The following is a 13561-nucleotide window of genomic DNA, read 5'->3' as shown; positions in this document are numbered from 1 at the left end:
ACCTTCTACATGTAAAGCAAATGCCCTGCCACTAAGGCTCAGCGCATGTTGCTATACAGAAAGGAACAGAAACCTCTATATAAAACGTAAGGAATGTTTGCTCAAATAACTTGTGGGGTAGGGAGAGGAAATCTGATAACCCCAGTGTACAGCCCAATTTTATTTCATAGGATTCCATTTATTTTGTTAAAAATGGCACCTGTTCCTTGTGGGGTCCACCAGTGTTCCAGCACAGGCCACATTTGCTTATAGGTGCATGCACAGCATAATAACAACATAAGAACAAGGAATATGAGTGGAGAATCCACTGTCACCACAAGCAGCTGAGAAAAGTATGGGGTCAATGGGAGAATAAGAGACACTTTACGGTCAAAACATACCTCATAGGGAAGAGGAACAGTGATCAAGGTCTTTATATTGTTACCAAAAAATACCCCAGAACTATGCTGTAAAGCCAACCTGGGGCCTGCCAGATGTTGTTGGATTACAACTCCCATCAGCCACAGTTAGCAAGGCCAAAGGCCAGGAATGGTTTGAGTTGTAATCCAACAACATTTGGAGGGCACTACATTGGCTATCCCTAAAGTAAAATGTACCGTGGGGAGCATGCATTGTTAGAAGGGGCACAAGGAGCAAAGCAAAAGGTCCAATAAAGGCAAGCATTGTCTGTAGTGTAGAATTCATGTCTGTCCTCACATCTTGATCTCTTGCACTACCGAAAAGGCAGTTGCTAGAATACTCCACTCCTTATCTACTTTGTTTTGTGAGAAATTAATGGGTTTGACTAAGGTCACTTTCAGAGAGCCAGTGTGGTGTAGTGGTTTGAGTGTTGGACTATGACCTGGGAGACCAGGGTTCAAATCCCCACACAGCCATGAAGCTCACTGGATGACCTTGGGCCAGTCACTGCCTCTCAGCCTCAGAGGAAGGCAATGGTAAACCACTTCTGAATACCGCTTACCATGAAACCCTATTCATAGGGTCGCCATAAGTCAGAATCGACTTGAAGGCAGTCCATTTCCATTTTCAAGGTCACTTTCAGGCCATTGCTATTTTGTGGGTGAGATTCAATCATATATGGTAAGTTTGTGCAGTTAAAGTGCATTTGGGCTGTCATGCAACAAACCGCTTTTTACATTTTATTTTAAACCAGACTTTTTGTGGTAAGGAAAGTGATGGGAAAATGCATCTGGGAAATGTGAGATAACAATTGTTTGAGGCAATGTCATATAAACTCCCTGCAAACAAATAAAAATGAATGCTCAATAAACAAGTTGAGCCCTAACTCTTCATCAGATAAGGCTAATAGTTTGCTTTTACAAAAAAAAAAAAAAGGCAGCTTTGCCAATAAAAAAAAATCTTTTCCTCTGTGGTACAGAGTGGTAAGCGGCGGTAATGCAGCTGAAGCTCTGCTCACGGCCGGAGTTCGATTCCAACGGAAGGAGGAAGTCAAATCTCCGGTAAAAGGGGTCGAGGTCCACTCAGCCTTCCATCCATCCGTTGTCGGTAAAATGAATACCCGGCATACGCTGGGGGGTAAAGAAAGGCCGGGGAAGGAACTGGCAATCCCACCCCATATATACGGTCTGCCTAGTAAATGTCGCAAGACGGCACCCTAAGAGTTGGAAACGACTCGCACTGTAAGTGTGAGGACACCTTTACCTTTTTATTTTCCACCACAGAGAAGTTGGCAAATGTATCAATATCCCCAAACACAAAACTGTGACCATTTTTCATTGGCTTTATTAACTGATGTGGGCTACGCCATATATAATAATGGCAATCACAGGAACAGGTTAAGGAACTGGCCTAGTTGCTATGGAATTCCAATGGAAAGAGAGAGCCACTGTACTGTTCCACTTTGCACAGTCTTGAGAAGGACAAACTCTGGAGAATCCTTTCATCTGAATGAAAGGTTCTTTAACACCTCAGGCATTTGTTGGAGAGTAAATCAAATATAATATATTTCCTATATTTTGATTAAGGAGTAAACAGCACGCTTGGCTAATTTAAATTGTCATCCCTAGATTATCCACAAGCTTATTTAGAATGGTTTTTCTATTAAGAAGGCATTTACAGGAGTATTTTCCACTTGAGAGCTTTGCTGTTTTGTTCTGATAATTTGGTCATTTAACTGTCACAAACTCTTCATTGTGTCACAGTTTGGCACTAAACATATTAAAATAATTCATTAAAGTAAACTGCACTAGAAACACTTATCCTCATGACCCTTAGCTACGTCATTTTGATTGCCAGACTGACACATTTCCATTAGTTTCCAAGCCATTGACTAGAAGTATTAGATTTTGCAAAAGCTGAACATCAGTAAGTGTACAATGATGGATCAAACCATTCATCACAGTAAAAGAGGTGTTGTAATCAATCAGGATTGGTAAAAACTTGGATTTTTACACTTTGTAAAGCTACATAGGGTTTTTTTGATGAGGAAAATAAATCAACAGATTTGGTGTAATGCAATACAGCAGTTACAGCCATGTACAGGGCCTGATTAAAACATTGTTCATGCTCTTCCCTCTCCTCTTCCATCTTTTCTCCACTGTTTGTAAGCCAAGGTTTCTGGGGATGGTATCAGTATGTTAGCAATATAGGTTAAGTATAACCCAGTTAAAACAAACAAACAGAACCTAATATTAAACCTCCATTCCATTGTTTTAAAAGGTTCCATGTCCTATTCATGACTGCCATTTATATCCAGTGATCCAACGCAAAAAGATTACCAGTGCAATAAAGAACACCATATATAGTGAACCGCTATGTGCTTTATTGCACAGCTAGGGAGCCTGTGGCTCTCCCAGATGTTGCTGAACTACAACTCCCTGCATCCTTTACCATTGGCCATGTTGGGTAGCACTGATGGGAGGTGGATCTGGAGGCCCACAGGCTCCCACCCCAGCTTTACAACCACTAAAAGAGAGGTCTGGAGGTGTAAGCAAAGTAAGTTCACACCAATGGTATAGGGGCAGCCTTCCTCAACCTGGTGGCTTCCAGATGTTTTGTACTACACCTCCCACCAAGCCCTAGCCAGCAGTCCAATGGCCAGGGATAATGGCAGTTATAGTACAAAATATTTGGAGGACACCAATTGGGCAAGACTGGTATAGGATCAGAATTTTAAAAAATGATGCAGAATAAGTTGAATTTAATGCTCCAGCACAGGGATTCTTTAAAGCACTCTGCATGTCAGACTTTGCTTCTGTGCAGTCAATGGTGAAGAAAGCAAAAGCAAAGAGGGAAGAAGGGAAGCCTGCTAACAGTAAAGGTTTGTCACTTTATAACTCAGATTAGTCAGCAGCCCTGATGTAGAAGTATCTATAGAAGTCAGGGAGTATCAATTGACCCATTCTAGCGAAGCTTCCTTAGCCAATGAGGCTTACTTCCTTCAGCTCTCTGCTTTGGTCAGAGTTCAGTAGTGGTGCACATGTTAAACCACTGCCTGATATGGCTCAATTCTTCAAAACTGATTGTAGGCTAAAGTCTGGACACTGAGCCAGGGAACATGGTGGCCATTCCTCCAACTCAAGGAACACAACTAATTTCTGGTAATCAGAAAGATATGGTTGTAAAGGATAACTAACAAGGTTCAGTAAAAAACAGATCAATTGCATCTCTCCAAACACAAAAAAAATCAATTCATCCTCAAAACTAATTTTGAAAAGCCTGGGCTTGGAACATCACATTATAGGTTCTAATATATAATGCCATATATGTTCAGTTGCAGAATGAAATACATCTAGACCGAGAGTGGCCAAAAGTTTATTGACTTCTCTGAATGTAATTGACCATTGTCTCTTCAATTTTTTTTCTAGACATGCATCTTAACAAAAATGGGCTCAAAAGATCAGCCCTTGTTTGTAACATCTTTTAATTCTAACCTATATACTAGAGAGCCCCCACTTCCTCCCCTTAAGTCTCATTTTGACCTCAGTTCCTAAAGAACAGCTTCTCTTCCTAAGAACTTGCCCAGATACTGCACTCATGACCTGGGGCCCTTTGCTGAGCCCACCATTATGAATATTAGTACCACTGTAAAGATGAGACACAATTTTGGATGCAACATTAAACTGTGGTTCATCTATAGTGGAAGCAGAAGCCTTTCTCACAGCCATGCTGAAAGAGGATGGGTGGGTGGGTGCATGAGTTCAAGGCTCACTGCAACTCATCCTCAAAACACTAAACAATGGTTAAACTAACAGAGAGGCAATGCTGGTAGATTCTGAGGCCACTAATGATTGCAAAAAGATTGGGACTACTACACTGGAAGGAAAGTCACACCCATCCCTTATCACACATTGGGCTGCCTGGCTGCCTGATTTGGACAAACTCGAAGGGCATACCACAGGCAGCAAAGGGAAGATTTATATATGGACATTATTTGTGGAATTGTTCATGTGAATACGTAAGGCACAGGCCTAACCTCAGAAGCTACAGAGCCAGAAAAACTTGAACATAAAAAGAGCCCTGCTGGATCAGCCCAAAGATCCATTTAGTTCAGCAACCTATTCTCATAGCAGCCAACCAGACGCTATGGGAAGCATGCAAGCAGAATCTAAGCACAACAGACTTATCTCCCTGCCTGCAATTCCCAGCACCTGGTATTCAGAAACACACAACTTCCAACAATGGAGGTAGAACATAGCCATCATGGCTAGTAGCCTTATCCTCGATGAATTTGTCTAACCCTCTTATTTTTTATTCTATTATGTTTGTTGCTTACTACAAAAACATTGTCTCAAAGTGACTTACTTTTTTAAAATCGCATACAATACCAAATTTAAAAAAAGACTATCAGACCCCTTGACTGTTCTCACACCTGACTGTCTCTTGTGATTGTGGTCTTTATGTATCAGCGTTGTTAACATTTTCATTAATAACAACATAAACACATAAACACTCTAAACAATGGTCTAGCACTACGTGCAAACCAGGCCATTAACTTTCTATCTTTCCTGCCTTCCAGGTCATAGCGCAGCACGTCCCAGAATTTAATCGCTGGGGGTTCACCAGCACCACCTGTTTACTCAAAATGTTAATCAGTGTTAAATCAGCCAGCCCATTTCCATCTAACTTCTCAAAAATAATTATATGTGCTCAGAATGAATGCTTGTGCTAGTTAAAATTTAGAAAGTCTACTATAAGTAACACACCTCTGCTTTCTTCATTATAATTTCCATCATCTGCCTACTATGATTTTTAATTATATCTCCATTCAACTTCATGGAAATCTCAGTTGCTAGTGACAGAAACACATTCAAGCAAAGAGATAAACTTGGGTACTGACTCAAGCAATGTTTTGCGATTACATCTTATTGTTCCAAATATCAAGAACCCAGCATGGTGGTGGTGCATTGGAGTATTATAGTGCTTATGTCAGTAACTTTTGTGAAACATATTTTTCAGGCTGATGAACTGTCTTGAAAGATTCTAGTTTGAACGACTGTTTACAGAAGAGAGCACAATTTGTGTCTCATGACGTTATTTGTTTTTGTTTTGTATGTGTGCACAGGCTGTAATAGAAGGAACTGCAGACTACTAGTTAGAGAGCAAGTAAAGCACTCAGGATACAAAAATGTTTGGCAACACCAAACAAAATGAAAGGATGGCTTTTGCTAACAAAACTATAAGAAACAGAATGGCAACAATGATGCTGTCAGCAAAAAAGCAATGAAAACATGCTTGGAAATAAAAACTGTTCTATGGGAAGTATGCATAATAATTCATGTCACATCAGATGAGTCATAAGCACAAGGGAAAACAGTAGCTGAATGGGGTGGAAAAAGAAACAGGGCATTGGCTGGGTTGTGGGGTCAGGGAGAGATACGACAAGCAGCTTTGCAGAAAACCAGGAAATCTGTACCCACCTTTGCCAAATCAGGGTTGGATTTTGCATTAGCTGCTGAATCAAGAAGCATAGATTCGGCATGTATTCTGCGTAACCGGTCTTTAAGATCTGTGTTTTGTGCTATGGCCTGAAGTGTTTAAGACAAAAAAAAAGTACATTTGGGCTATTAAGGTGTCTCAACTAATCTTATATGGTTGCCTTTTTGGTGCAAAACACAGTCTAGAACTCTAAAGATATTTGAATAATAACCTGTTTCTTTTATGGGTCTTTTTGCATAAAAAAGTAATTCAAACAGCTCCTCCTTTCTTCTAAAGGAAGGGGTGGATTTAGATGATGGGGGGCTGCATTGCAGTTCCTTAAAAGATTACTGTGTAGCATCTTTATAGTACTTTCTAAATGAAAGGTGTGGTTCCCACTGCCAAAATGATGACCTTCCTACATGGTTACAGGCTCCATGCTGTAAGCTTTAAAGTGGTTACTGTGACCCCACCTGTCACTGGAGTCCACCTTTGGAATGCACAAAAGTAGGTGAACTAGCAAATAACTTTAAACAAGGCCCTTCAGTAGATGGCTAGTACAAAGATGCTATTTTGTGGGTTATAGCTCTCTGTACCTTTCCACAACCAATATCTTACTCAACCATTGCTGCACCCATTTTCTCACATTCCATACAGACCCTTGGTTTCCTGAAAATGGAATATGACTTTTAATGCAAGTATGACTAACCACTTCGGAATTTACATTTGCTAATCGTCTTCTGCACAGGCTGCTCCATTACTCTTTGCCACCCCCAAAATAACTAAGCATCTATGAGTAAACATTTATCTTGCTTTGCATTAGAAAATTGTGATGGGTATTATCATCCCTAGGTCAAAATATCACCACAAGGTGACCTTTCTCCTCTCAATATTCAAGCTAGACTAGACAAGAGATTGAGAAAGGTAACAGGTTGAAAGCATAAGGCTCTGCTTCCATAGGAGTGTTATTATACCAGAATGGCATGTAGCCAATTTCATTGCAACAAAAGTGAAAGACAGGAAAAGCACACTCAGATGGTAATTATGAATCAACATTAAATTGAGTTATGAGTAACCAGGGCAAGATCAAACAGGACTCTTCAGCAAGTGGGAGAAACACTTGCTTTCCTCAAACAGAATATGATTTTTAGAGCAAGTATGAGGAATCAACTGGGAATTTACATTTGTTAATTATCTTCCTTAGCTGTTTAAAACGAGCAAGTCACTTCTTTCACTGAAACTAAGAGATTATTGTTGCTGCTGTTAGGGATTTCAGAAAAGCTAATGTATACAATGCAGGACGGGAAATGTCCAAAAAGAGATTGCTATATATGTACTTAAACATGGCATGGTACAATATGCATAAAAAAATGAAAACAGCAGAAGCACATTTCTGAATAGATGAGGCAGATGTCAAAGACTCTGAAATGCACTTACAAATGTCATAAATTCTATAGATAGCATTTTGTTTCCCGAATTATAAATGTCATAAGATCTTCAGAGTTAAGATGGAAGTATCTTGGTATCAGGCAATTTGAAAATATTCATATATTTGCCTGGATATGTCTACCCTTTCTTTATTGATAATATTAGGTGAGACAAAAACTAGTTAATTCAGAAATCTGCTCAGATCTTTGGAGTAATTTCTAGTGTGGCAACTCCCAGAAATCTTAAATGTTTATACAGAACTAGATAAAAGGGCACCAATTCTCTTTAGGCTAAGATGCTAACTATGTTATCAGGGTGTTGTTTTTTAAAAATAAGCCTAGAACCTAAGTACAGCCCTTGCACCTCCAGATTTTCCCTGGTACTCCAGTGAATGGGGAGGTAAGGTTTGATCCTTCCCTCCCAAGCCAAAACCCCAACTGAAAATTGACTCCACTGCTGCAATCAGCAAAGGGAAAAACTCCCATTGGCACCAATATGACCTTTCCCCCCTGAGACTGCAACATGATCATGCCATCAGGATCTTGGCTAGGGAGAGTCCTGGTGCAAATTATTTTTATTATTCATTGGATTTGTATACTGCCCTTCCTTCTAAAGGAGCCCAGGACAGCACACACACCCCTATTGAATCTAGGATTAAATCTGAAAGACTTGATGTGGTTGCAAGCCATGCTATTAACCAACCTATGTTCTGGCAAGTTGGATGGAGCTTTAAAATCCCCTAGGTTCTCAGCTGGTTGTTGTAGGAAGTCTGGCAGCCTTAAATGGCCCATTAATGTGGAGGAAAGCACAAAAGCAGGACTACAGCTGAACGTCAAGACTAAAGTAATGACAACAGAAGATTTATGTAACTTTAAAGTTGCCAACGAGGACACTGAACTTGTCAAGGATTATCAATACCTCAGCACAGTCATTACCCAAAATAGAGACAATAGTCAAGAAATGAGAAGAAGGCTAGGACTGGGGAGGGCAGCTATGAGAGAACTAGAAAAGGTCCTCAAATGCAAAGATGTATCACTGAACACTAAAGTCAGGATTGTTCAGGCCATGGTATTCCTGATCTCTATGTATGTATGTGAAAGTCAGACAGTGAAAAAAGCAGATCAGAGAAAAATCAACTCATTCGAAACGTGGTGTTGGAGGAGAACTTTGTGCACACCATGGACTGCAAAAAAGATGAATAATTGGGTGTTAGAACAAATTAAACCAGAACTATCACTAGAAGCTAAAATGATGAAACTGAGGTTATCGTACTTTGGACACATCATGAGAAGACCTGATTCACTAGAAAAGACCATAATGCTGGGAAAAACAGAAGGGAGTAGAAAAAGAGGAAGGCCAAACAAGAGATGAATTGATTCCATAAAGGAAGCCACAGACCTGAACTTACAAGATCTGAACAGGGTGGTTCATGACAGATGCTATTGGAGATCGCTGATTCATAGGGTTGCCATAATTCAGGATCAACTTGAAGGCACATAACAACAACAAAATATGAACTGATCTATATCCAGCTACAGATTAATCTTAGCTCAGAATCCACCCTGTCCTTCAGTGGGAAAGATGTGGGAAGCAGGTTGACAGAATAGGTGGGGGCATCATTTTTCTGTTTATCATCAGTGTCCTTCACCTGATGCTCCAGTTTTTGAAGATCATCCACAAGAGAGAAGAGTGGCGCCTCTTAGCAGTCTTCCACATCCTATTTTAGGTTTGTATTGATAGATATTGCTGCATCCTGTATCTATTTTATACACTGGTCTGCCTGCCACTTCCTTTGTTTTCTGAAGAGATTTCACTGATCATGCAATGGCTCAGGAAGCTGGGCTGGATCTTAACAGGTTTGGGTTGACAAACAGTGATTAATACAATTTCCTAAGAGGCCTGCACTGGCAAGCTAGATGGGATGAGACACAGATCAGATTTTGTGTGTAGTTCTACAGTCAGCACATAAAAGAAACATGCATCTGCCAGATCATCTATATTCCAAGTATGAGTTTCTCTAAGGCGAGCTGGAGAATCCCTTCCCCCAAGCTTTTTTCCTCAGGGTAACGAGTTGGTGGCTGCATCCTGATGGTGGGCAGGGATGGAGCCAAAAGTGGGGAAACCACACTTCTCTCACACTCACCCCATCCGTATCATCTATCCACACTCACACACAAGCACACCTCATTTATCTATCCATTCTCTTATATATATGTACATCTACACAAAATTCTTACTCACTCACTCACTCACTCACTCTCCAATTGGAGGTTTTTCCGCCGATGCACATAGCAGGCACTGATCTAAAATGAGCCCCAGGCCTTCTATTTGCATTGCCAAAAAGGTACTGAGCCCCTGGGATCCCTATGCTTTAATGGATTATTTTTTGGGAATGCAGTTTGGCAGGTGTGGGACCCCGGATCTGGATTAGGATGAAAGTAGAGGGTAACGGGTATGCTTCCTCTACCCACACCAGTGTTCCAGTCTGCATCAGACCCTTAAGAAACTGCAATTTGCTGCTTTCCCTCTTCCTCTGCAGCTAGGAGAAGAGGTTCTTGGTAGCTGGAGGGGAAGCCTTTAAGGGCTGCAGAAGTTCCCCATCCCTACTCTAATGTTTTCAGAGGTAGTGTCCACCTTTGCCTCTTGGTCTCTCCACCTCCACCCCATCCTTGTCTGAAGATAATGAATATATGTTGTATGCACTATTTCTCTTGCCTAACCTGCGTTCCATCCTTTGGCACTTTTAAATAAACAGAATATAGTTTCACTTAACTCCATAATACTATTAACAAGCAGTAGATGAAAACGCCATGATATTCTGTGGTTCAGGCTTTTAATAACCCTTGGTGACACCAGTGTGAAATCAAAGCAGGGAGTTATGAATGTGGAGGCAATGCTGAAGCCCTCCTTCAACATTTGAAAATAAAGATACCATATTCTTAAATCAATACCAGAAAACAAAGCAAAATATGTTTACGTATCTCTTGTTGAAACAGGCTGGCAGGAAAGAGGCTGCAGTCAGTTCCGTTTACTGAATGTGATAGATCTTTCGGGAGAAAGAGTTTGAAGTGTACCTTACGGTTTCCCAGAGCGCTAGCATTATAAGGGGGCCCATCATGAAACCCAAACCCCACTCACTGAACTCCTGCCAATTTTAGCAAAATCATGGCCCTTCTGTGGTCTTCTAAATCAGTCAGTTGTTAATTTAGTAATTCAAGCAACAATTTCTCAACAGGCAGGCATCACATCTTTCCTGTGTTGCTGGGAATACAGCCAGAGGGCCACTTTCAATAACTGCATTTGAATTGCATCCTCTAATTCATTCCCAGGAGAATTGGGCCGGGCCATTTATGTTTACACTTTCTTTGCCAATACTTCTCCTCTAGGATTTCCTGGAGATGTTTAGCAATAGTCAATGTTTCTTCCAGGAATGCATCCAGATGTCTCAGGCCAATTCTTGGCAGTGACATTTGTCATACAAAGTACTGTCTATCGATTTACATGACCAAATATTGAGCTGCAATTCAGCAGCAATCTGGGAAATCCCCTGCAACACTATGAGTGTTTTAGAGCTATGTTCAAACAGCCTCTCAAAATTCTTCACCCTTTTTGTGAGCAGAGAAATTCACCAAAATTTCTGTACAAATTTTCCAACAGCCTTTTAGGTTAGCAATGGCAATAGCTCGGCCTCCTTCCCCCCACCCATGTTTTGTGTTTGTTTTTGCCATTGCTGCAAGTGGCAACAGCAGCAAGTTTGTTGGCAACCTGGCCACAATTTGCACAATGCCACAGACCTAGCATCATTCCAGGGCATTTGGAAGGGGAGGCAAATGGAGGCTGCAATAAAAGTGGTGGAGAACATTCAAGGGAAATTCTGCAAAGAGGCCTTTTTTGCGATCGGCACTACTGTACTTCACATGAATGCAGAAATGCCACACGCATATGCACACACCCATTTATAAAATGGCTATGCAGCATGACACACAATGCTAAGACATGTTTCAGATTCCCAAATCAATATGGAGGTAAACCATCATTTGTGCTATAGTTACTATGAACCAAGGAGAAAGTCAAGAATTACAGGGGAGAGGAGCAGGGAGAGTGTGCACATAGGGACAGTGTGCATCAAGAGGCATCTGCCAAGGTCCATGCCTTACCAGTCCCTGAAACCCACTGGCTTTGCTGCTAGTTACCACAGTGACTCTGATTATACAAAGCCTGGGAAAGGGAAATACAGTATTTACCTTTCCTCTTCTCAGAGTTCAACCCCACAAACAGACAGACTTTCAAATAAATGAGGGGGGCAGCAGAAACATAAGGGTTCCAGTTATTTGGTGAAAAACCCCTTCTTATGGAGATGAACATTCCCAATACAGTCTATTTTTCACCATTTCTTAATCTCTGTGTAAAAGATCAAGGATGCTCAAGCTGGCCGCTCTACGCTTTAGTTCAAGGATGGAGAATCAATGATCCTCCCGATATTGTTGGACTATTATTTATTTATTTGTTAAATTCATATCCCGCCCTTCCTCACAGAAGGAGCCCAACTACAACTCCCAAAATACCTAGCCTTTAGCCAGGCTCACTGGGGCTGATGGGAACTGGAGTCCAACAACATCTGGAGGGCTATAGGTTCCCTAGGCCTGCTTCATTTGTACCGTATATTCTGGCGTATAAGACGACTGGGCGTATAAGACGACCCCCAACTTTTCCAGTTAAAATATAGAGTTTGGGATATACTCGCCGTATAAGACTACCCCTGCTTATGACATGCAGGTACTTAGCAGGAAAACTGTCACTTATAAACTTATAAATATTAATATTTGGATTGTCCAGTTGTTTTGTTTTTGTGCCTAGGAATTACCACCAAAAACTGGGGAAAGATGTGAGAAATCTTTTTTTTAAAAGCAACATTAAATGCCTAGACTCTAGTTTCCAACACTATGGAGTATTTATTGATTGATTAAGAGAATTTATATCCTGCCCTTTTGTTGTTAAAAACAGAGCTCAGCACAGCTTACAAATATAGTAAAAACAATAAAAATACACAATCAGAGAAAAACAAGCCAAAATGTTAGGAAAAGGAGTCTTTCACACCACATGCTCAGTTCTAAATACTGTTGCAGCAAGTTTTACAAGTTCCTCCAGTATTCCACTGGTGCAGGCACTCAGACATTCAAAGTACTGTATGTTTCTTAGGTTTTATAAAAGCAGAGCTTTGCTTAACTCAAAATTTCTTCTCCCTTTAATAACCACATCTACACAGGTTCCACCTCCATACTCAAAATGAAACTGAGCCTGGAAGTGTACAACAACCCCACACATACCTTGCTAATTCGATTATCAATGCCAGGATGTCTGTCTTATCGACTACTCTCCTGCTCCCCCCCCCCCACACACACCAGGCATCATGAAAGACCCAGTCCTGGGCTCAGAAAGAAAATAAATATCTGGTCCTCTTCAAAGTATTGTCAAACCAATTGGTCATTGCAGAAAAATCAGTATTAGTTTTTTAAAAATCAGTATTAGTTTCCTACAGAATAAAAACTGCAATACCTAAGTAAGCCCTGCCTACTTGCTTTAAAATAGGACTGGGGGGGGGCGGCAGAAAGAGAACACAAACACAATTCTTTTTTACATTCACTCCAAAGTCCCACTGATTTTCAGCACATTCATAATCATGTCTACTCAAAAGTAATTCCTACTGAATTCAATAGGATTTACTCTGGACATATGGGATTAGCACTGTTTTTACCCCCAAAAGCAACTATTGGGAAGGTTTTCAAAACACTGCCCAGGATCTGACTCCTACACACAACAGGGGGAAAAACTGAAATGTATATACCTACCCGATTTATGAGATTTTCAGATAAACAGGAGGGGAAACCACCATTTTCTGGCCTCGCAATTGCAGACACTGCCACCAAACAAACACTTCACTGATTGGCTGAAATCCTGAACGGGCGGGGTTAAAGCTACGAAGTGCTATACAGTAGTTTAAAAAAAGATTTAACCGGGGGGGGGGTGCCTGACGTTTTTATATATATCTCGAGAACCGCACCACCTAGAAACTTAATTTTTTTTTTAAATGAAAGCTGAGAATCCGGGCCACCTAAGGGGCTAGCCGGGCGCCGGGTGGCATGCTTAGAATCCGGGTAAAACCCGGCTATCCGGGCAATATGGCAACCCTAATAAGACAACACCCGGCGTATAAGACGACCCCCGACTTTGGAGAAGATTTTCCAGGGTTAAAAAG

General features: G+C 41.0%; 1 protein-coding gene across 10 annotated transcripts in view; it reads right to left on the bottom strand.

Moving 5' to 3' along the window:
* The window catches only part of OSBPL3 (oxysterol binding protein like 3), a 141737-nt gene that overhangs the window by 21607 nt on the left and 106569 nt on the right, over positions 1 to 13561 (bottom strand). For 8 of the 10 annotated variants that reach the window (XM_061585754.1, XM_061585756.1, XM_061585752.1 and 5 more), the window contains one exon: positions 5880 to 5987. The exons of the other annotated variants lie outside the window; for them this stretch is intronic. In XM_061585754.1, the coding sequence (XP_061441738.1) occupies positions 5880 to 5987 (108 nt within the window). The remainder of the gene's footprint in view (positions 1 to 5879; positions 5988 to 13561) is intronic. 10 annotated transcript variants of the gene reach the window in all.

This window comes from Rhineura floridana, chromosome 10, assembly GCF_030035675.1.
Source record: "Rhineura floridana isolate rRhiFlo1 chromosome 10, rRhiFlo1.hap2, whole genome shotgun sequence".
NCBI classification, from domain to species: Eukaryota; Metazoa; Chordata; class Lepidosauria; order Squamata; family Rhineuridae; genus Rhineura; species Rhineura floridana.
This window is presented reverse-complemented; position numbering and strand designations above follow the sequence as displayed.